Source organism: Anneissia japonica, unplaced genomic scaffold (assembly GCF_011630105.1).
Source record: "Anneissia japonica isolate Jap-2015-1 unplaced genomic scaffold, ASM1163010v1 scaffold4536_len1192065_cov207, whole genome shotgun sequence".
In the NCBI taxonomy this organism is placed as follows: Eukaryota; Metazoa; Echinodermata; class Crinoidea; order Comatulida; family Comatulidae; genus Anneissia; species Anneissia japonica.
Genome location: NW_022703183.1, coordinates 614,327 through 638,034, shown reverse-complemented (window position 1 = coordinate 638,034; position 23,708 = coordinate 614,327). Strand labels below are relative to the sequence as shown.

At 30.9% G+C, this 23,708-nt stretch overlaps 1 protein-coding gene across 1 annotated transcript in view; it reads left to right on the top strand.

Annotated features, from left to right (window-relative positions):
- LOC117104340 (pleckstrin homology domain-containing family D member 1-like) overlaps positions 1 to 20,658 on the top strand; it is a 30,385-nt gene extending 9,727 nt beyond the window's left edge. Inside the window, exons 5-10 of the mRNA XM_033245160.1 lie at positions 6,457 to 6,601; positions 12,564 to 12,658; positions 13,728 to 13,821; positions 16,931 to 17,112; positions 19,805 to 19,895; positions 20,567 to 20,658. Of these exons, the coding sequence (XP_033101051.1) occupies positions 6,457 to 6,601; positions 12,564 to 12,658; positions 13,728 to 13,821; positions 16,931 to 17,112; positions 19,805 to 19,895; positions 20,567 to 20,620 (661 nt within the window). The 3' untranslated portion in view covers positions 20,621 to 20,658. The remainder of the gene's footprint in view (positions 1 to 6,456; positions 6,602 to 12,563; positions 12,659 to 13,727; positions 13,822 to 16,930; positions 17,113 to 19,804; positions 19,896 to 20,566) is intronic.
- Positions 20,659 to 23,708: the final 3,050 nt, after the last annotated feature.

Sequence of the window (23,708 nt, the reverse complement as noted above, 5' to 3'; positions counted from 1 at the left end):
GACTTTCATATTTACTTAAACTCAATGCACATCCTAATGGTATTTAAATAACCCATGTTACTAATAGAAACAGTTAATTTTCCATATGATTGTTGGAATAGGGTAATCTGTTCTACTATCAAGTAAACTATAGAGCAATTTAACCAGAAGAAAAGAGGCTTATTAGTACAGTATACTCTTTCTTATGCTTTCTCCAAGTCACGTAATAGCATAGTTGTTTATTTTTTACATTTTTTTAAATTTTGATAATTAATTTTTTTGCTCTTTGAGCAGAACTTTGTAGAATATGGTGTAATAGAAATATCAGCAATTGATTAATTAATTCATTCATTTATTGAATGATTAATGTTTCATTTCATTACAATAATATTTTTTTAGTTTAGTTTTGGGTTTACTTGTAGATAGCTTGTTTGGATAGCTTGTTTGAATTTCTATATAACTATTTGTATATTATACTGTAAATAGAATCAACAACAAAAATACCAAATAAGGTCACTATAAATAAGGTACACTTTTTACAAGCAGATTATTTTGAAGAATGGTTTCCAATTAAACATTTTTCCTTGACCTAAGCAGATATTTCTTATATCTGGATTTTCTGATTTTATGGGATTATTTAACTGTTACCCAAAAGTCAGCATTTTCTAACAATTAACTGTATATTTTTGCTTTTCATATTTAAAGTAATTACATCTTTTTTTGTATCTAAACAAAGCAAGATCTATAATTCTTTTAATTTTTATTTTTGCTTCCCGAAAGTCTTAAATTGAACTTCTGGTCTATAAAGTCCTATCTAGACTAACAAAACATGTGACATGCCTAAATATGGTCATGATAACATCACATTATGACCATATACAGGCACATGACTATATATGGGCATACTGCAGTTTTTGTCAAAGAAAATTTGAAGGTGTGGACAGAGCTTTAAATTGATGATCTGGTCCATGTAGATAAAGATAGAGCCAATCACAAGATAAAGAGATCAGGATGTTACATTTTCAACAGGATGATATTACTGAGTTTTTGAAACAATGTGACTGCATTCAATTCCTCTATCTTCTTCATTTAATATTACTATCTCCATTTGATCTTGGAAATGAGTTAATGATAGATTTGAAACATTTACAAGATAATTTTTATATATAATATAATATTATGTAGTAGAAATTTGGCGCAGCGAAAATGCTTAGGTTTCCCAAAATGGAGTTCAGGGTTTCAATTCCTCGCTCTGCATTTGTCTGTGTCCTTGAGATAAATTGTTTACACTGATGGGGTTGCCAGCTTCTGCGCTGATTACAACAGCAACACTTAAGCATTTGGACCCAATGATCAGGGACACTGGCAGAAATGCTTCTTATCTGAAAAGAAAAGTGTTATATAAATAACAGTAATGGTAATTGTTGGAGACATATAGGGCAAAGTACATGGTCTCTATATGCGCAGAACAAGAAAAAAAAAAAAATAAATAAATTACGCTACTTAAATCATCTGCTAATTAAAATGTTCTTATATTACATAAACCATAAACTAAAAACAAAAGATTATGCTATTTCATCATGATCATCAATATGTTTTTTTGGTCTATAGCATTTAATATTTAATATTTGTAATTTATATGTAATTTATATCTTTCCTCTTTAATCACACAGGATTTCTGTTCCATAATTCTCTTATGTATTTTCTTATCAACTACAACAATTTTGTACAAATTTGCAACACTCATCTTTCAGTGTACATAGCTGTATGTAGTAAAGTATGATAAGAAATTAATGCAATAAAAATATATTACTAACTATGGAATCATAGATCCAAACCCTGTTTTTTTTTTTGTTTTTTTTTTGTCTGTGTGTTTTTGTTTTTTTGTTTTATACAGCAAAACCATCTCCTTTGAGATACTTTTTGTGCATGGAATAAAGGAAAGTATATCTTTTAACACTATGGCCAATCCCTAGTCAGGGGACACTTTTTTTGGTCCCAAGGGTGTCCCTAATGGGACTCTACTGCATCTGCATTGTCTCTGGAACTCACTACTACTGCCATCTCAACATTTAGTGTCACAGTTTTCAATAGGGCAATAGAACCACCACAGCTTTTTGTTACATATTATTTTGGTTTTTTTTTTTGTAACTTGATGATCCTCACTTCAGAGAGGCAGTGTACTCACCAGAATATATATAGATAGATATAATATTTTTTTCAATATATGTAGTGAATATGATTAGATACCTAAATATTGTGAATTAATGAACTTTCTGTTTCAACATACTTAAATTGTAAGCGGGAGTTAATAAAAGTAGAGCATTTATGTTTAAAAAAATTATAGGTATTAAAAAGTTGGTGTTAAGGCCAAAAAAATTGTGTTACCACGTGCTGTGATTTTCAAAATCAGGCCTGGTGAGTTGGCTGGAAGGCCTAATATTAGGGTTCATTGCCAACTCTGATTCTTGCCATGCCATGCATTTTATTTGGTAAAATGATAAAAAAAAAATATCAGAAAGTATCAAAGTCACTCAAACTGTCAATGTATTTGTAGTAAAAATTCAATAATGAAATAAAAAGACAATCCTAGATATCCAGACTTTTGGGTCAATCATGAATGGGCCGCACACAGTTTTTCTCTAGTTCCTTAGAACCAATTAAATTACTTTACTTTCATTTCACCTGTATGAATCATTACTCATATTAATTATAAAATATTGTACTCAGTTTTTTTTTATCGTATTAGGAAGTATACAGAAAACCTTGTTCAAGCATCTGTGTGTTTAAATATTCTCTATATATCAACTGTTATGACGACTATCCAATGATATTTCAAATTACAGAATTTATCAATATTCTTATGTTGAATTGCAAACACATAATTAATAGTTTCCACGCATATCCGCATAAAGATCTCAAAATCTATCTCTATGGAGTGTCTGCGAATGATTTCCGACATAGACCAGTTTTGCGCTCTCGCCACATGTCGTCGTACAACTTTTAATTGGTGTTCTTGCCCGTATAAATTCTGAAGTCTAACAAGGAAGGAACAGGTTCTGAAAACATCCTTGCGTGTCATCAGTAATCGTGGGATGTTTTCTACCCAAGAGCTCCGTAGGGAGGGGAGGTGTAGCTTAGTGTAGTGGTTGTCAGTATGAATCAAATGGAGATAGATAGTAAATACATTTATAGAATGTAGATTTTTTTTTATCAACATTAAACACAATCTGGAGTAGTTCAAAACCAACAGTAAATAAATTGTATTAACTCCTAAATAACACCCAGAGATAGAGAGGTATCGAATGTCTTCAAAGTCTGTTTTAATTGGAATTTCGTTATTTTATTTGTTTCATTCAATCCCCAACCAACAGAGATAGAAACCTCCACTAACAGGTAAAAGGCTTTTGTGTATCTGAAAATAAAATAAATAAATTAGTTTAGTCATATTATATTTGTTATTAAGTACTGAAAATCAGTAAAAAGAATAATGCACTACAAACTGTATGCTAAACTTATTAATATGCTCCTTCTAATCGCAGCACAAAAAAATAGGCCTGTTGTTCATGGGAGGACTGGGGATACTACTAGGCTATAAGCCATGTTACTTTTTTAATGTTGCATCTTTTATTAATCAATTAATTCATTATTTTATTAATCAATCATTTTATTATTTCTCAGGAGAACATAAAATTCAATATACATAATATAAAATATAAATTATAAGAAACGGCAAAATATTAATAAAACGTATTTGGGTAAATTTATTCTCGTCTACTCAGATTCCTTTCTGTAAATTCTGGACATATTTGTTCTCCTTCTATTATGAAGATATCTACCAAGAACATTTAAACAATGTGCCTGTTATTAGACGAGAACAATGAGGTGTGACAACAATATCCAATGATCTGAACTCTTTATTCACATCATGCTCCAGGACCATGCTGGTCGTCTTGCAACTCATAGAGGGTGGTTTTACATTATAGCCTTACAAAAGTGCCAAATAGTGTGCTCAGTTCTCTGACTGGCACTCACAACAGCTGACTCACAACCCTATGAGAGTGAGACAAAGCTTCTCTGGTGTACCACATCCACAAATTCTTCCTCTTATCGCAGGTATACTGCCACAAATCTTACATTGAGATAGCATGTGTAGCATCCTCTAATTTGAATGTAGTGCAACGGTAGCAGCAGGTGTTTGCTACACCTGTGGGGTTCTGTCTCGCAGGTGCCTTTACAAGGCCCCAGGTGGTTTGTGACCCTCAAGGGATATTGTAACTTGAGGATGTTAGTGGCATATTTAATTTGTTGCATTAACAACAATAAGCTGTAGACATTGAAAATCTGGGTAGGGGCTATGCTGTGTCTGTGACGCACTGAGTAGGGGTTGAGGTGGTGGTTGAGGCAGTAGTGTTTAAGATTTTTGTTCAGAAATGCCTGACAATAGACAAAAGTATATGGAATTTAAATAAAAAAGAAAAAACTTGTTTTACAGTAAAGTGCTCCCCTTTTTCTCCTCTCTTTTTCCACTTTTTTGGGGTCATATCCTTTGTTTCCTCCCCATTGGGTCTGCCCCTATTGGCAAAACACACAAACGGTTAAAAAGATGAATATGTCACTGGTTTGATATTTAAAAAAAGTATAGTATATATTTCCTCAATACAATATTCTTTCTGTTTCAGATTATCTAACAAATATATAAAAAGTAAATTAGTTCCTGTGATTCATATAAATTATAAATTAATTCTACTACTGTTTCTTTCTCTACGAGCTAATATATATTTACACAGAAATCATTAAATTTTCTTTCATTTAATCTGTATTTTTAGGAAACAAGTGAATCTAGTAGGCCTATATCTAAATTTCCTTGACTCAGTAATTTCATGATCAGACAGGGCTCTAGTGCTTGTCTTCTTTGCTTCCTCATATAGCAGAACCTACTAAGTATTTTATAGAGATTAAATCCCAACTTGCCATATTCTCTGTGCCCCACATTATTCCCTATACACAACTTATGTTATCACACATTACCCAATAGTATCATGCCCTCCCTCTAGGGTAGACTTTATATTCAGTGATTCTGCATAAAATTTACTGTGTCGTTATGAATTTAACTCACAGTGGAAGTGTATGATCAGAGTATATATTTGAACCTAAAGGAAAGGAAATTTTCTGATAACATTCAACGCTGTTTTGGCCTAAATAAATTAAAAGTTGCTCTACTGTGTTTACATTAATATTCAGTTAATATTTACCTAGTAGCGGCATGTGGGGCAGTGGTTAATGAAGAGGATGATGTACAGCAAAAAAAAATGTTGCTTTCCCAGGCCTTCTGACACTGAAAAATTCCTGAGCAAAAATAATTACACCATATCCCAGAGCTCCCTTTACATCTCCCTCGAACCCTCTCCTTGCTAATACTTTTGGATATGCCACTGATCTGGGCCAGGTTCTGTACACCATAGGAAAATTTCCCCCTTCTTCACACACACAATTTCCAATCCTCAATATTAAATACTTTTTTGATATGCTTATCAACTTGGGATGATTTTGACTCACATTTTTTTTTTTTTTTTATAACCAGACAACCACAAACTGTACACGGCAATGTGACATTACCATAATAACTTGTATATGTCAATTTCTATTCAAATCATATATTAAAGTGAATTTATGTGTTCTTTCTATCCATACAAATTTCGAAACATACATAAAATATCTTGTTAATGTACTCTCTAAGACAGACATACTGTACGTACATTATCAGATTTTGTTTCACTGTGTGTATTGAGGGTCCCAAATGATCAGCTTTGGCTGGATTTACCACCATCATTAAAGATTGTTGAAATAACAAATGAATATATAAATAAATAAATAACAAATAATTTACAATATTTAGAGCCTCTATTCAGGCATATCTAAATTAATTGTTTAAATATATTGTATGCTAGTATGCTAGTTTTTTTTTCTTTCGGTACTTTAGCAGTTAAGTAAAACCTTTTTTTTTTTATTTATATGTTTGTTTGATTATTGATAAATTCTTCTTTTAAGAGCTTAGGATAAGTTTGTTCAGACATCTGAAATAAGAAATTTTAATGTAAAAAAAGAACTGTTGTATGCTAATATATAGAGTAGTTACGATGTGCCTATATTCATGATGTGATATCATCATGACCATATTTACATGTTACATGATTTTGTCATACAATTTGATAGTGTGGATAGGCTTAAGAAAATCTGATCAAACATTGTTACATGCTGGGATTATTATCATACTTCAACTATTTACAGAATGATATTAAATCAATTAATTCACATATTCCTTATTTCAAAATTTCACCATCATTGATCACCAAGGGATGAGAACTGACCTCCATTGCAAAATCTAGAACCTTTTTAAGCTTTAGTTTAGTACTAAAAAAGACAGTTAATTGCTCTTGAAGACTGTTAAACATCAACTTTAACTTGTATATTCAGAACATGGAAGAATGCTGAACTTGGAGATAGTATGATTCAGACACTAGAAAAACAGAGTCTGGAGCTAGCGAAAGACGGCCAGAAGTACAGAGACCATTGGCACTCCGAAGCCGTTGCACTTCGCGACGAGATGGACAGGAATGAGGTGAGTCACATGTTCCCACAGTGGACTAGTGGTGGATCCAGGAATTTAAAATAGAGGGGGCCCTGGGAGGGATTTTTAACAGAGGGAGGGTCTAGATGGGGGAGTGGTGGGGGCTTAGATCATCACTGTAGTTGGGGCTGAGGTAAGAAAATTTATTATTATAGCACTGGCACTCTCAGACTTAAATTTGAATATAATTTTCTTTTTTTCTCCATTAAAAAAAATAATTTTTAAAACTTGGTGGGGAAGAGAAAGCTGCCTCCCCCTTGAATCAACCACTGTGGACATACTATTAACAAATGTAAATTGTACACACACCACCCTGAACCTGATTGTATTTCCTGGTCTGCATTATATACATTTACCTTGATATTTCATGCATAGCAATAATTTTATTGAATGTACCATATAAATTTATTGCTATAGGAAATTCAGACCTTAATTAGCAATAGCTGCCATCAAATTACAGACCTAGATCGACTGCAAATAACAGACAGGCAATAAACTAAACAAATGCTTTGCACGTTGTGAGTGTACTCATTTTTTTAATTCAATAATTTCTATGCTAAAGTTAATAATTTGTATGTTACTTCAAAATGAGCAAGTTAATTTCAAAATTATTTTTTTACGATTTTTCGAGTGACAGTATATCTTTAATTCTTCATCTCCACCATTTAAAAAAATATTGACATCCAAATTTAAACAAAAGTCATTTGAATTTATTTTGAAACTTCTGACTTTTAGTTCACTTTTATTTAGCTATAAAAAATTGACTAGGATGAGTTTATTGGATTAAGTTATTTCCTGCTGCCCTGTCCTTAAAACCTTAAAATCCGGCTGTCACTTCATTGAATAATTTTGGTGTGTTTTAATTGATTGAGAAAGATGGCAAACCTAGTTGATGTGCCATGAGCAGTTTGTGAAGCATTTGTCATGAATGCGGGCATCTTTGTTGTCTGGTGTTTAATCCAGTTCATCTCAGTGACGCAAGATGAGAATAAGGAAATTAGTAAGTGTCATGATGAAGGAACTGGTCAGTGATTCAGTTTAGGCTGCAGTTCTCAGAAAAAAAAAAGTATGAAGTTAGTATGAGTGAATTGTCATAGTTTCAGATGTAGGTTCATTGACAATGAAAATGTCACTATCATATATATATTTTTTAAATTTTTTATTTAAAGTGCATACAAAGTGCCTGTAGTGTATACATGCAATGGAATGATATAAACCACAAAAATGCACAGAATTGGAACTTAATGTTCATGAAGAATAACACAATTGAAAAAATGGATTATTGTCCCATTAGTCATAATAATAAATCCACCAATCAAATGACAAGGATCTATTTAATAGGTGGGTTATGAAAAGGGGTGCCGCTAACTGCAGCCTTAACATTGGCGCTGGTTGGAGCCGCTTCTCATCTAGGGTTCGATTGGTAGAGCTACGTTTTCTTGGATAAGGACTTAAAATGGATGTCTAGTGTAGAAATCTGGCTTGTGAACCTATTGCATCTTACATGGAAGATCCCTATACAATGGTCAATACGCAATCCAACACAATATAGCTGCAAGTTATGGTTTATTCTGCTTTCTGTACATTTAACTTTTTAACCTATAGGACAAAAATATAATCATACAATAATTTATTAGAATCTTTTTACATTACAAAGGACAAACACATGTCATTAGGACAAACAGATCATCCAAAGTTATTTATACAACTCACACAATTAATATAAAGGTTCACAACAACTCTTAAACTTAGAGCCATAAATTTATCACTGTACTGTATGTAGGAATAGACTACCAAACATAATCTAGAGTGTAGCACTTATTCCAGAGTGACACAATCCTTACAAATTATTAGAGAATCAAAAATGGCACCATGTTTATTGAAAATAGAATATCATTAATTTGAGTACAAAATTTATTTTTTTTAATTTTCATAGAGTGCATTTCAAGAGAGAGGAATTATTTAAATCATTTATGGTATTGCAAATATCTTATTCACTTTCATATACACACACAGAACAATGATGCAATTGAGTTCTACAGTTGTAGTTACTAAAATGGCTCCCAGAATCATCTTACAGGAATTTACACAAGTACTCACATGGATTATGTATTATCTTACTCACCATTATTGTTTAATCCGGAGAGATACACTATATAAAGGTTTGGTTGTTTTTCAATGTTTTGCATAAGCTATTCACCATTGTTGTTTGAGTTTACTGCTTAACAGTTCAGTTGTTTCTTGGAGCTATTAAATTCACAATTGTTGCTTTCTTTACTGAATAATATTCAGTATCGGGAGGATTTTTTAAAAAAAAGAAAGACAGAAAGAGAAATAATTCATCATCCAAAACACCTCAGAGGTCATTTTCAGGAATCTAGAAAACAACGATTTTGCAGGGGAATGCCACCGGATCCCCTAGGGTAGTGTTGTCTTGATTGACTCCACTTTCAGCCCCCTTTTTAACCTCCTTTCAGACATCTCTGGATCCACCCCTGAATATACTTGTCCTTCAAGTTTGTTCCTATTCTTCAAATGTTTTTGATTACATGAGCATCCAGGGAGTAGATTTGTCTGTTTTGTTTTGTTTTTTTTCTTGGGTGGGGGGGGGGGTGCTTTGGTCTGTCCATTCCTGTCACGTCACACCACTGTTCTCTTTTGTGTGTGTATTGTGTTTGTTTCTTGTTTGGGGAATCCCTCCACTCCTTGCTTTTGGGGTTTTTGCCCCTCTTATATTTGTTTAATTTAAGAAATGTTATTTATTAAACAAAAGAGAAATAGATATTATTTTTGAATTTTAAACTTTGTACTTTCTTTTTGTCAAATGAAGGTTTTTGACACTTTTATGGTGTATTAAAGTCAGATTGGGAAAGGGGGAGGGGGAAGCTTCCATTTTATTGTTTTAACTATTATTTTTAAAAGATTTACAGTTATTCAAGGTATTGAAGAAATAGTGTTCTGTGTTTGAATATATTTTATTTTCAAATAACTAAATTTGTTTATCTTTTATAATGTAAATCATGATATTCAGTTATGTTTGGTGTATAATATATCTGACCTTCCGTATGTCCATGTATTGTGAAGCCCTTTTGTGGCTAACTATAAAGTCAGTGTGATCTGTCTTGTTAGCATAATGAATGACTCAGTACATTTTAGAGCTTCTTGTCTTTTAGTTTCCTTGTCAGCGTCTTCCAAGGAAAGGGGAAAATTACTGTTGAGGGGAGGATTATTGGGTTCAATCAAATGAGGGCATTGTTTCTACAGGTAAAATTAATATTATCTGACCACATTTTTCCCGAATATACTCAATCAACGGCCGTTCCGTGGCAAAACAACATAACTTGATATTTTCACTTTTGGAGAAAAATAGAGTTAAAGTTTGCATGTTCATAACTTCGCAATAAATTTTAATTACAACCATTTGTTTATTGCAAAGTTATTAGCGATAATTACAGATACATTGTTTTGCCACGGAAACATGTCAGGCTTCGTATTGTTGCACGTGTGACATATTTTTGGAATTTATCACGTTTGGGGCAACCTTATGCATTACCTAGCTTGTTCATACATTACTGTTTAAGATTATTGATATAAAAACAACCATTTGATTTTGCCTTGCCAATCTCCATCGGCTCAAGATCATTTTTGAATACCATTCTGTGGCAAAACAATGTATCTTCATCACAGATACATTGTTTTGCCACATACTTTTGTAGTTACGTTGTTTTGCCACGGAAAATAAATAGATTTTAAGTTTTGTCCTTAAAGATAGGTGGTGCTATCTCCAAAACGAATCATTATTGAGACCTGAAAGTTTCACAGGTAATTCAGACGTGTTTAATTTAATCCCAAATGATATTATCTCAAATCGACAAAAATATCAGTTACGTTGTTTTGCCTCGGGACGGCCGAGTGGATTTGAACATGACTGTTAGCTTTGTAATAGTAAACTTTGAAAACTTTTTAAATTGAAATTTGATCAGTATATCAAATATATAAAATTTCCCCCTCCCCTTAGCTTCACTGGTGCAACTCTTGATTTACCATTTACAAGACACAATCCCCCCCCCCCCTCCAACTGGTATTTGCATTTTTGTGTGGAACAAATTATTTCTTAATAATTTAATGAAGAGTTAATTTGAAAGCAAGATGCCCCAATTAATATCTTCACATTGTTTCACTTTTCTTTTCTAAAATTCCGTGAACCATCATAGAAAGAGAAGCTAATTGCATATACAGGTACAGTATGCAAAGTATAGGAATGTGCTTCTATTTAATTCATAATTAAAATTTTGTAAAGTTTAAATTTTTTTTTATTTTAGAAGTAAATACATTTTAAGAAATAATGAAATTATTTTTCTGATTTGTAGTCCAGACACTTCTCCAAACAAAAATAAGCATTATAGACAAAAATGTTTCACATTTTGGGGGGTTTTTTCACTTTTTTTATAGTTTATTTTTCAAAAAATATAATGATAATATCTCAATATTTTTAAAAATCCTACTGGATTAAAGCTAAAACCTTTTCATTGAGTCTGGGAAATATTAGAAGATAAATAAGAAGAAGGATTGTTGAAATTGATCAGTCTCTCAGTTATAGTCAGTACTGGTTAAAATATAATTTTTTTACCTTTTTTGTTTTAGTTTTGTGATCTTAAAATGAAAAATAATATTAATAGATATTGTAATTGTTCAACCGTAAGTGTTCTTATGTTAGGGGCAGAATATTATAAATTTACAAATCTATATAAATTGGTAAGTCTGAAATTCTCTGAAGCTATTAAAGCATTCAGTTAGAAAAAAATCTGATTGTCTGAATAATAGGATACAATTCCATACATTTATTATTGTTATTATTAATTAATGTCAGAATTAATATTAGTGTACTTTTCATCTAGCAAAATTGAAGTTCACAGTATAAAAAGCCTGATATGTAGTTAAATGCCAGTTATTGCATAGGAAACTTTCAATTAGCAATCTTGGAACCCAACTTTAAAAACTGTCTGATTCAGGCACGTAACCAATCACCAGCTTGTATTGCAAACTCATGTAACCCGTTGATGTATTAGTCACTCTAACCAGGGAAATGTCTATATGTTAAGTATAGTGCAATATATTACCATTATGCTCAAATGCCAAGTGAAATTGTCTCAGTATATTTCTACAATTGCTCATGTTGCCTAGTAAATTGCTCATAATGCTCATAAATCTAATTGTGACCACCAAATATAATGCTCATTCACATCAGTAAATACTAGTAAGCCTCACATTGCCTAGTGCACTTTACATTACCATGTAGGCTACAATGCTCATCTGTTTTAATTAAAATGCTCACTAGTCACTTGTTTATTTCAAGTAATGCTCACATTGTTCACATAAGATTCAGTGCGTGTACACGTTGCCAAGTAAAATGCTCACATGTTTTGTCACCCAGTGCAATGCTCACTGTTACCTGCTAACAAAACCATGAGCAATTAGCATTTTGCAAGCAAAATGCTCGCAGATATTGTGACCTAGTGCACAGGGGAAGATCCTGGGAGGGGGTAATAGGGACTAGGCCTCCTACAAAAAAAATTAGGAAAAAAAAGAGAGGATAAAAGAAAGAAAAAAGAGGTAACTTACATAATATTAAATGTTAGCTCAATTTATTGGTAATATTAGTACCATCCATATGTGAACACCAAGAAATACTATCTGTATAGTTACAGTATTGAAAGTGGATATATTTCAATATTTATTGGTCATAAATGCAGTAGTAACTTTTAATCAGTTATTTCTTTCTGTCCACTGGACATAGATAAATTTAAAACTGAATTCATTATATAATTTTAATTACAATAAGATGAAATTATTGATTACTTAAATGTGTATAATAAAATATAGATTACAAATGAAATGACTTTTGGTATTGATATTTAATAGAAAAGTATTTTTTTCTTCTCATATTTTTTAGGAACTTGAGAGAATGGCTGCAGAATTAGAGAAAGAGAAAGCAAAGATTGAAGAAACAGCAAGAGAACTACAAGATGAACATGAACGCACACGATTGTGAGTACAGCTTATTTTTAAAAATAATATTGGTAACAAGTTTTATGGAATTATTATTTTTTTATATTAGTAATGTTTGCTGATGGAGTTACAGAGAATCTTATGTGTATGAATAACTTTTTGATTTTAAGTGTGGAAAAAAATTTTAACTACAAATTTCATTCTACTATGCAAATCATATCAAATTAATTATCTACTGGTATATATATTTTTCAAAATTGTGTTTTTACGATACTCTTATACAATAATGTTACATATTTTAGTTTCATATTAATGTGATTTTATGCTATGAGACATGTGTTTAGTACTCTGACCTTTTAACAGTATATCATATGGTATATAATAAAACTGAAATAATTTGAAAACAAAAGCCTTTATATGTAAGCCTAACTCTCTCCGACATTTTCAACATTATTAAAGGAATTTAGTTATTATAGATATTTTATTCTATGTGAGTGAGATAGTACATAATAATTGTTATGTTGATGATCCTGACAAAAGCAACAATGATGACTGATAATAACAATTTATAATAACAGTAATAACTTCATTCACATATTCTCATTGTCAATTTTGTTTTTGTTTTTTTTTGTTTGTTTTTTGTTTTTTTTACAAAGAGGTAGTGCCCCTAAAGTATAACAACAATTTATGTGAAGCAAAGAAGTTAATAATTTCCATGAGAAATCCAACCTAAAACCAAGTAAACTAACTGCAAACTCATATTACTTCTGTTTTTAGCCTATCTTTATCCGATCAACACCAAATTTAAGGGGGAACCGAGGTAAATGTCACATTGTCAATGTGTGGAAATTTAAAGTAAATTGGTCTACTAGTAGTCTATAAAAAATAAAACTATAGCAAATATAAAACACATTCACATTGTATTTGTTTGACCCTTGCACTTATAATATTAAACAGGAAAGGACATGACAGGCCAAGTGGTAATGGTTGGAGAATGTGGTAATGGCAGTGGCTGGGGACACTATATACTGTAGTATGAATGATGCCTTTGTATTAATATTGCAGTTAAATACTGTACATTATTATCTTGTATTTGTTCCATTCTTAGGGAATTAGAGGAAACAATACGTGCCATGAGCCAGGTTGCACATGACAAGGAGGAGTTAAGCCGAGCGTCACATGACTACCATACCGATCTTGTCGTAAGTCAAATGTCAATGCAGATTTTTTAAAATTTCAATTAGTTGTGGTATAACAAATATTAAGAATGACAAGAAAGAATTTATCCCCATACAGCAGTTTGCTTGCTGGCTTGAATGTGCATATAAAAAAAAAATCAACTCAATGATCTTCTATGTGCCTGTGATTCTGAGGTCGATTCTCAGTGAGTTCATTGTCAATTAGCTTTACAGTAGATCGTGCTGAGGTCTACATGAAAATTGGACATCAGGTGGTATGAAACGTAATAAACAGCATGAATTTTAATATAGTAGTTATAAGTTTAATATATATTTTTATAAGCATCATATATGTTCAAATTTGTAGATGAGTTGTCTAATTAATTGTTATTAGTGGTCGTATATTGCATAGCAGCACGACCATTCTCCCAGGCAGCAGAAAAACTTGCACTTGATATACTAATTTGTTACTTGTGAATACAATGACCCAGATAATAGTAGGCCTAATGTTGCCTAGTCTCCTGTGCGCTTCATAAGACCTTTTTTCTTTTTTTTTTTGGAAAATAGCTATTAACTTTCTTTAATGTTCATTTTCACTTCAGATTTAGAATCTATTAGTTAATCTTTTTCACTTTGAACCTGAATGTACAAGGTCTGGCTTGTTATGTTATCAGTCAGTTAGGTGTTCACAAGTATATTTATACATCCTTGTCCTTGCCATCCTTTCTTCCTTTTTCCTTGGGACCCCTCCCATTCCTATCTAAATTATCACAATTTTCAGCTGCAATAAAATTTAATGTTGTTAAACTCGTCAAATAAAAAAATCAGGTCATTTTTATCCCTTGTTAATGAACTTTATTTTTGAAATTGATGAATAAAAATGTTCAGGTTTGTGAGAATTAAAAATGTTATACATGACATCCATAGGTTGTGGATGTCTCAGTTTATGGTGGTTGAACTACTTTTTGTTTTATAATACAAATAATATAGCAAACAATACAAATAATATTCCATGCTGTTATCATATACCAAATAAAAATGAAGTAGAGTACAGGTATAACCACATCAGCTTCATAGACTAAAAAAATAACTGAACCTACTAAAATCAATGACTTGTTTATGTAAATTTAAATGAAATACATCATCATCATCATCAGGAACGCTAAATGTCTTGCGACATAGAGTACCACGGTCGTGTGGTCAGACACCAGGTAGTGCTCTCTGTTGTCAACAGAAGTTGGTTACCGTTCATTACGCCTGAAAGACTTCATAGGCTTTGGAATAGGCATTTTAAAATCTAATATTTTACCATCGAAATGTACTAAAAACACAAAAGCTCGCTTTGTATTAGGTATCGACCACACATTTAATCATCAATTAAAATTTACAAGGAAAAAGTGAGATACAACATCTTAATAATTACGTTAGATATTGGGATCAATGGTTTGTCAGTAGAGAAAATGGTTGTTAGGATCACTAGTCAAAGTGAGTGCACTTAACAAAAATTGTTGTTTACTTCGCATGATTAAGAGTTGCACTTAAAACATCTTTAGCTAATTATCAGCTGCAAAATGTCTAAATTACAGTTTTCAATAAATTTTATATCAATCATAAAAACACCGACATAATTCCGAAATATGAAGGCTGTATAAATTAAAAGATTTACATAAAGTTCAATAACTATAAACAGCTTGTAAACTGTATAAACATCGCTATAGAAGCCGGCATATAGGAATATCTGTAATGACATCTGAGTTTTGATCTCGGAAACGATGGCTTCAAACTGTCATCTACTCCTGGATTCAAACGAAGCAGTTACAAATCTCTTCCTGTTATTTTCATTCGCACTAGATCATGAATTAGAAACATCTGAGTCTGGTACAAGGCTACACTTGAAAAAGACTTAATTCAAAAAACAATTACCGAGTAAATTTGTAGAACTTGGTTTGTAATAATATAACCCTTAGCAGTTTCCGGGTAAATATCTAGACTTACGATGTCCTTGTCACTAACAATAAGTGCTAATGTTTTTAAAGCTTGAAGCATTGTGACATCATACTTTGTAAACATGCATTGGGTGTGGACAGGTGGCATCTATTTTTATTTCTAATAAATCTTTCCTAATTGAATTTGCGAAAGCATTTTTACAAACTTTATCAACTGTTAATTAAAACAAGTAAAAATTTGCTTTAGTTTCTCAGGTATTAGCCCATCCCCCTTCCCTTTGAACTCAACATTTTTTTTTCTATGAAAAATTTTACTTTATTGGGATGGCCAATCAAAATGCAAATTTTCAGCATTGTATGCCATATTAAAGACAATCTTGATATTTTTTTTAAATGTATTTGTAAAAGTCAGATCAAACTATACCCTGGGCTTTTGTTTGGGCAAATGCTGGTACATGAAACCAACCATAAGGTAGAGCGTGGGTGTATATACGAGTTGGCTTATATCCAAAGTTCTATGATTGGGCACAATTGGAAACAAGTTCCCACTTGGCGACTTTTATGGGTTATCCCGGCGATCTGCTGTATTTTTTCTTGTCATGTTGCTCCGTGTTTATTGTTTGCTGAATAAAGAAATAGAAATAAAACTACGATATTTAAAGTATAAAATGACAATTCAAAAAGAAAATTTAAATTTCCTGTTTTGTTTTAATGATAATAATAATATCAGTATTAATAATAATAATAATAATAATAATAATAATAATAATAATAATAATTTAATAATAAATGATAATATCACATTTCTATAGTGCCTGTTAAAGCCAAAAAAGAAGAAATACTGGCTTGTCATCAGTGCTGGAAGATGTTAAAAAAAAGTTTACCATTTTAAAGAGGAAGGATTTAAGATTAGATTTGAAAAATTCTGGGTCAGAGATAAAAACATAAAAAAAGAAAAATTAATTTTAAAAAAATTGTTTGGTATGCAAGTGACGGGAATCCATTTCCAATTGTTGAAACTCATATCAAACTGAATTTGTGGTGAAAGTGTGTCATTATTTTCTAGTGGTTTATATCTCCACTATTACTAGATGTTAATGAAAATGAGAATTATAGTTTTGACTGTATTGCCAAATAAATGAAATAAAATATTTAAATTTAAAAATATCATTATTGGTTGTTTTCAGAGTCTTGCTATGGAGCGTGAGAAGACTATGAATGAGTTGACGAAACGAGAGCAAACGATGCAACAACTGACTACAGAGAATGAATCGCTGACGTGGGAAACACAACAATTAAAATCTAATTTAGGACTTATTGAGAGAAAAACCAAAGAATTGGAGGAATTTATGAAACTAACAGAGAGCAGGTAGGAAGTTGTTTTTTTTGTGTTTGTTTATCTTTTTAGTATCTAATCATTGAAAAAGGTAGTATGAGACCAAGACCAAAATATTCCAGCAAATAGAAGAATTCTGTGAACAACTCTAACACAATGATTATAAGGCATGGAGGAGTGCATCAAAACAACAATATCGGAACCAAAGTACACCAGTACTTTGGATGTGGATCACCACCATGGCATCAAAATAGTTCCACTAAGAGGGTTAAAGTTCTAAAAATGACCATTAAGTTTTTATTGGATTATGGAATTATTAAGTTCTAAGCGAGTTCAAATTCTCAAAAATTACCAATTAGTTTTCATCTGGATAAGGTTTTTGTTCTGCATTCGGAATTTTCAACCCTTTCCCCCACCCCCCACTTCCAGGCAGAAACCCTTGTATACCCCTGAGTTGCTTGGGTGAGTTAATTAGTAAGTGGTACGTCAGTGACCATAGCCTGTCTCTGGTTTGAGACCCTCCTAGTTTAATTAATGATTCTAAATTGGAGGCCCAGCTTTTACATGTTGTGTGTGTGACTGTTGTGGTAACTGACTTCCTCAGAAGACACATGGCCGCCATTGACAGAACCACTCCTGGTGTTCACTTAAGATTAAGAATCTACCATTATGTTTTCTAATGCATTCAGTTATTTTTGTATTATTTTATGTTTTTTTTAAATTTATTTTTTAAAATTTTGTTTTATTGGTTAAAAGACTAACTTTCCACAACCCAGATTGGGACCCTGACAGATACTCTCCCTTTGACTCAGAAGGATCCTGGAGCTCATCATGGGCAAGGGGCGCTCATATCCCTGGATAGACCACCCACAGCTTAATGCTCAGAATGCCTTAACGATTACCCATCTGATAACTTATTATTAGCTAGAGTATTTCATATTAAACAATAATATAAATATAATGTAAATTGTATAGTATAAAAATAGGTACAATATGGACAAAGAGGAAACAGTTCCAAAAAGGCTTGCCAAATTATTGATAGCATACATAAAACACGGACAAGTACCAGTACCTCAAAAATGGAAAGAAGCCAAGTATGATTTGCTCCACATGAGAGGTGAAAAACAAGACCTATAAAATTATTGTCCATTACCTTTTACTTTTTACCACAAAATACTTCACATTTTTATTATGTCTATTGAAATTGAAAATGTTTTTAGCATAACACATATAGTGTACATTAATTTATTAGTCATAGAGATACTCTCATAAGTAACTAAGACATTTGTATTATTCATTATGTTTTTTTTTATTCCCTATATGGTATGTTGTAGAATTCTTAAAGAAAGATCGAAAGAAAGTAATTGTCAGTGATTTTGAGCTTAGTAATTGTTATACTTTCATATTGACTAATTGTTATACTTTCATATTGACTCTTTGTTGCAAAGGGAATTCCCCTAAAGCTTTGTAAACCAAATGACACAATGACACCCACCTATGTACATGTCGACATTAAGATAACCATTGAACCTATGGTAATTTAGGAGTTTGATATATTTACATACATATTCACATATTTCAACTTTTAGTCAAATAAAAATATAGCTAGTTTCTAGTCCTCTAGCGCATCCATTTTCTCTACCTCACCAATTTTTTTTTTAATTTCCTTTATTTTACAAAATGTACAAAAATCTTGCTAACTCACATCATTAATTTTCCTATCAATTGTTCATGGTTGAGGAGACACAGTATGAATCATGTCTGGTACTTGCTTTCAATGTGTTTAGTAAAAGTGAGAAAGTAATACTCTGTTTCCCATTGATCTTGGATTTACCATCTCCTTTTTTCAAAAAAATATTAAGATGAGAAACTACTTTTTTTTTTAATTTGGCCTTAACTATTTAGTATGGAAATACTATCTAATTTTGTCATGCAGACTTGAAATGCTTATTAATGTGAAATATTTAAAAGAAAATTGATTTAAAAAAAGAATTTAATAGAAAATTGATTCTCCTCCCCTTCTAAAAATGCATCCAGAGAGATACAGTATGTGATGCCTATGTGAACATGAAAATGTTGATTTATTGTCCCATTATGAGTCAATAGCAATATGCACTATATTATAATTATTACATTTTGAGAAACTAGAAAATTTGGGCTGCCCTCCAAAGGACTATATCAGATGCAATACAGTACCACCCCCTCGCCATCTCCCTCCCCCTGCCTCCTATACAGAATTGGTCACTGCACTGGTAAAATCTTCTATTCTTTTCTGAAGCGTGTTTTGCATTCTTTAACATGAAACAACACATTATTGTACTTATAATATATTCTAAATATATCTTCTGGACGAGCTGTATTTCACATAGCTTATAAATTGCCTGCGCCAAACCTGTACACAATTACACAATGTAGTGCTTACCAAAAGCCAAATTAACTAATTAAGTATATAGATTTAACAATAGAATTTATAGGAAAATCAATTTCCCTCCCCTTCTAAAAATGCATGTGGGGAGTGCATACTGCCTCTGACAAACCAGTCTTGCATTTGTGCACATTTTCCAGCCTTGGTAAGTCCACTATGGTGATTTTCATAGAAACCTGTTGTCATGAAATAGTATATTGGAGACAAACATATTCAATTATGTCGCATTTTATTGAATTATATTTTTTAATCTTTGTAGTTCTTCATTATGTATTGTTTTATTTTTGTATTTGTTTATAGATTAGATGAAAAGAAAAGGGAAGCACAATTGTTGGAAGAGGAGAAACTGGCATTTAGCAAGCATGCTCAGGAGCTTCAATGTTCACTTAATGTAAGTCAAAGATAAAATTATTTTTATCAGTCATCTTTTATTTCAAAATTAATGCCATATTGTACAAAATTGGAAAAAAAAATGCAGCTTGAACTACATATTACATAGGCCTACCAAGAGAAACAAAAAACAAAAACAAAAACAAATATTTTGCTCAGGAGCTTCAATGTTCACTTAATGTAAGTCAAAGATAAAATTATTTTTATCAGTCATCTTTTATTTCAAAATTAATGCCATATTGTACAAAATTGGGAAAAAAAATGCAGCTTGAACTACATATTACATAGGCCTACCAAGAGAAACAAAAAACAAAAACAAAAACAAATATTTTTTTAAAGCAAATTGTCTCCACCAAGAGGTCCTTGGCTTAAAGCCAAAACACATCAATATGATTTAGTTGTACTACCTGTTGAGCTGTGATTTCCAGCTGGTATATTCTCTTTTCCCATTAAGTGAACATTTTTTTTAAGTTTATTGCATCATATGCAAGGTATGGAAAAAAAATCACCTGATAATAATCAAACTATTGAGAAACACCACTATTTTGTAAATTTGATTGAGAAAAACAATATTGAGATATAACCCATTGAACCAAAGACTTATGTTAAGATCATTAAATATTATTTGTTATATTTATTTTTTTAATATTCATAATATTTTACCGTACCTAGGTGGCCAATCGCTTTAAGATTCGTCTTCCTAAAGTCCAGCTTACTTATTCGTGACATTGAAGTATAAATATAATAAAGAGATAAAAACCAGGTACATTTTTACTTCAACATTATCATTTAATATAAATAAATTTGCAATTATCATCATCACTGCCTTTAGCATTTATATAAACTAATATGACCCTCCTAAACATCTAAATACTGTACACTTTTCTTCTCTATACAGTTTCTGTGTTTCTACAGTTTATTTGAAATTTTTAAAGAGAGACATTTTTAAGACACTGTGCCTTGAGCACCCAAATTTGTGGTAGAGATACATGTTCAGAACATACTTACTATTTTTATTATTTACTTCAGTAAAAATGCTAATATTAATATGATATTATAATACAATATTAATCATGATAATGACAAAAATTAATGATTTTGGTATGTTTTTTAAAGTAAAATATACAAAAATTTGACAAAACATTTTGACAACACATTTTGACAACAGTAAATTTTAGCAAGATGATTTAATCAGTATATTCTCATGTTTTTAAAGACAAGGCATCAAATAGCAAATTGCAATAAAAAAAAAAAAGTACAGGGGGTCGTCTTGTATGTGCAACACATAAAAATTTTTGATTAAATTGTGTTCGTCTTATGCGTGGATCATCCTTAACATGCACATTTACTACTAAAATGAAGCTACTAACTGTTAGTATGAATAACTGCAATTTTAAATGCAGGGAAATAAGATTTTGATGAACATTTAAAAGCCAATAAAATAGTATTATTTGGAAGATTAGCCCTATATTTGGCTCTGTTTTTAGCCAGGCCGATGCAGTTATCAAGACCAAAAGAGCAGTAAAAATTGAGAATTTAGAAGGTTAAATAGGGGGTGGGGGAGTCATCTTATATACCTGGAAAATATTGTCAAAAGATCTTCTCAAACTCAGTGGTCGTCTTATATATGGATCGCCTTATATGCCAGAATATATGGTAATTCTATAAATTATAATGTTGACATTCTTTAGAGGTGGCTGTGTGTATTTCCATATAACTATATAACTTTATAAATGCAGATATAAATATAAACACAAGTGACCATGAAGTATAATTAACTTGATTGTAAAGGAAAACTATTAATTATGACAGAAGCCAACGCCTATATGCATATATACAGTCGGCCATTGCAAGATGTATTCAATGGCAAGTATCAATACACTACTGTAACTACTAAAGGTCATTAATAACTATAGAAATGATTGATTAAATAAGTGGATTGTTTAATTAAAAATTACTCTATAATAAAGAATAAAAAAAAAAAAATACACATATACACCTGTTTTTAATAAAGAATAAAACAAAAAATTGTATAAATGTAGCTCTTTTAAATGTTTATGCTTGTTTGAACTATAATATTTAGATATTTTCTTTCGAGTTTCATCATTGTGTTCTAAACATTTTTTTTTTTGCATTATTGGTAAAATATATACGATATGATATGAGAAGATGTAACATAAATACTAACTACTGTGTTAATAGATACAGAAATTTCAGAATATTTTTAAAAGTAAATTTTAAGTTAAAAATATTAATTCCTTATATTATAAGTTATTGAAATGTATGAAAAGATAGCAACCAATATCAGTGTGTAGGTGTAGTAGTTAAATTTGATAAAGAAATGATTCAGAAATGTAACTAATAAATAAAAACTGGATTATTTAATTCCATTATGTAAAGAATATATTATATATATGTGTACAGACCCCAGTGGACAAATAAAGAAATGAATCAGAACATTAAAGAAATAAATGAATAGATTATTCAATTTAAAAACTAATTAAATGAAGAATAGGAAAAGATTTATCAAGGGATATCTATTATGAAAGGTTGTTGTATACAAAGACATGAATCAGACAATTAAATTAATAAATTATTTAATTAAAATTTGTAGTAATAAGAGTAAGAAAAAATTATTTAATGCCTCAATGTGATATCAAGGGCTATTAAAATATGTTTTAAATAAGGAAATAGATTATTTAATTCAAAATCATTACTAAATTCCATATAAGATTCTATCAACTAAGTAATGTATAATATTATACTATTGAAAAAGAAAAGAAACACAGTATTTGATTAAAAAGGCCTATTTATAAGACAGTACTGATTACAGGCAGTGCATTAAAAAAAAAAAAAAAAACTTTGCCTGCAGGCTAACTCAGGCAAAAATTACAATGCCTGTGATTTTACGTCAATCATCTGTTACATATTAAATAATTGGTTCCAAATACTGTTATGTACTTTTATTGAATACAGTATTATCTCTTCTAATATATTGCTATGGAGGGCAAACCTATGCTGGAGAATGGTGCAGTTTTACTGGTTCCAGGGTCTGTCTCTTATACACATCTAGATGTGTATAAGAGACAGTATAATAAAGAGATAAAAACCAGGTACATTTTTACTTCAACATTATCATTTAATATAAATAAATTTGCAATTATCATCATCACTGCCTTTAGCATTTATATAAACTAATATGACCCTCCTAAACATCTAAATACTGTACACTTTTCTTCTCTATACAGTTTCTGTGTTTCTACAGTTTATTTGAAATTTTTAAAGAGAGACATTTTTAAGACACTGTGCCTTGAGCACCCAAATTTGTGGTAGAGATACATGTTCAGAACATACTTACTATTTTTATTATTTACTTCAGTAAAAATGCTAATATTAATATGATATTATAATACAATATTAATCATGATAATGACAAAAATTAATGATTTTGGTATGTTTTTTAAAGTAAAATATACAAAAATTTGACAAAACATTTTGACAACACATTTTGACAACAGTAAATTTTAGCAAGATGATTTAATCAGTATATTCTCATGTTTTTAAAGACAAGGCATCAAATAGCAAATTGCAATAAAAAAAAAAAAGTACAGGGGGTCGTCTTGTATGTGCAACACATAAAAATTTTTGATTAAATTGTGTTCGTCTTATGCGTGGATCATCCTTAACATGCACATTTACTACTAAAATGAAGCTACTAACTGTTAGTATGAATAACTGCAATTTTAAATGCAGGGAAATAAGATTTTGATGAACATTTAAAAGCCAATAAAATAGTATTATTTGGAAGATTAGC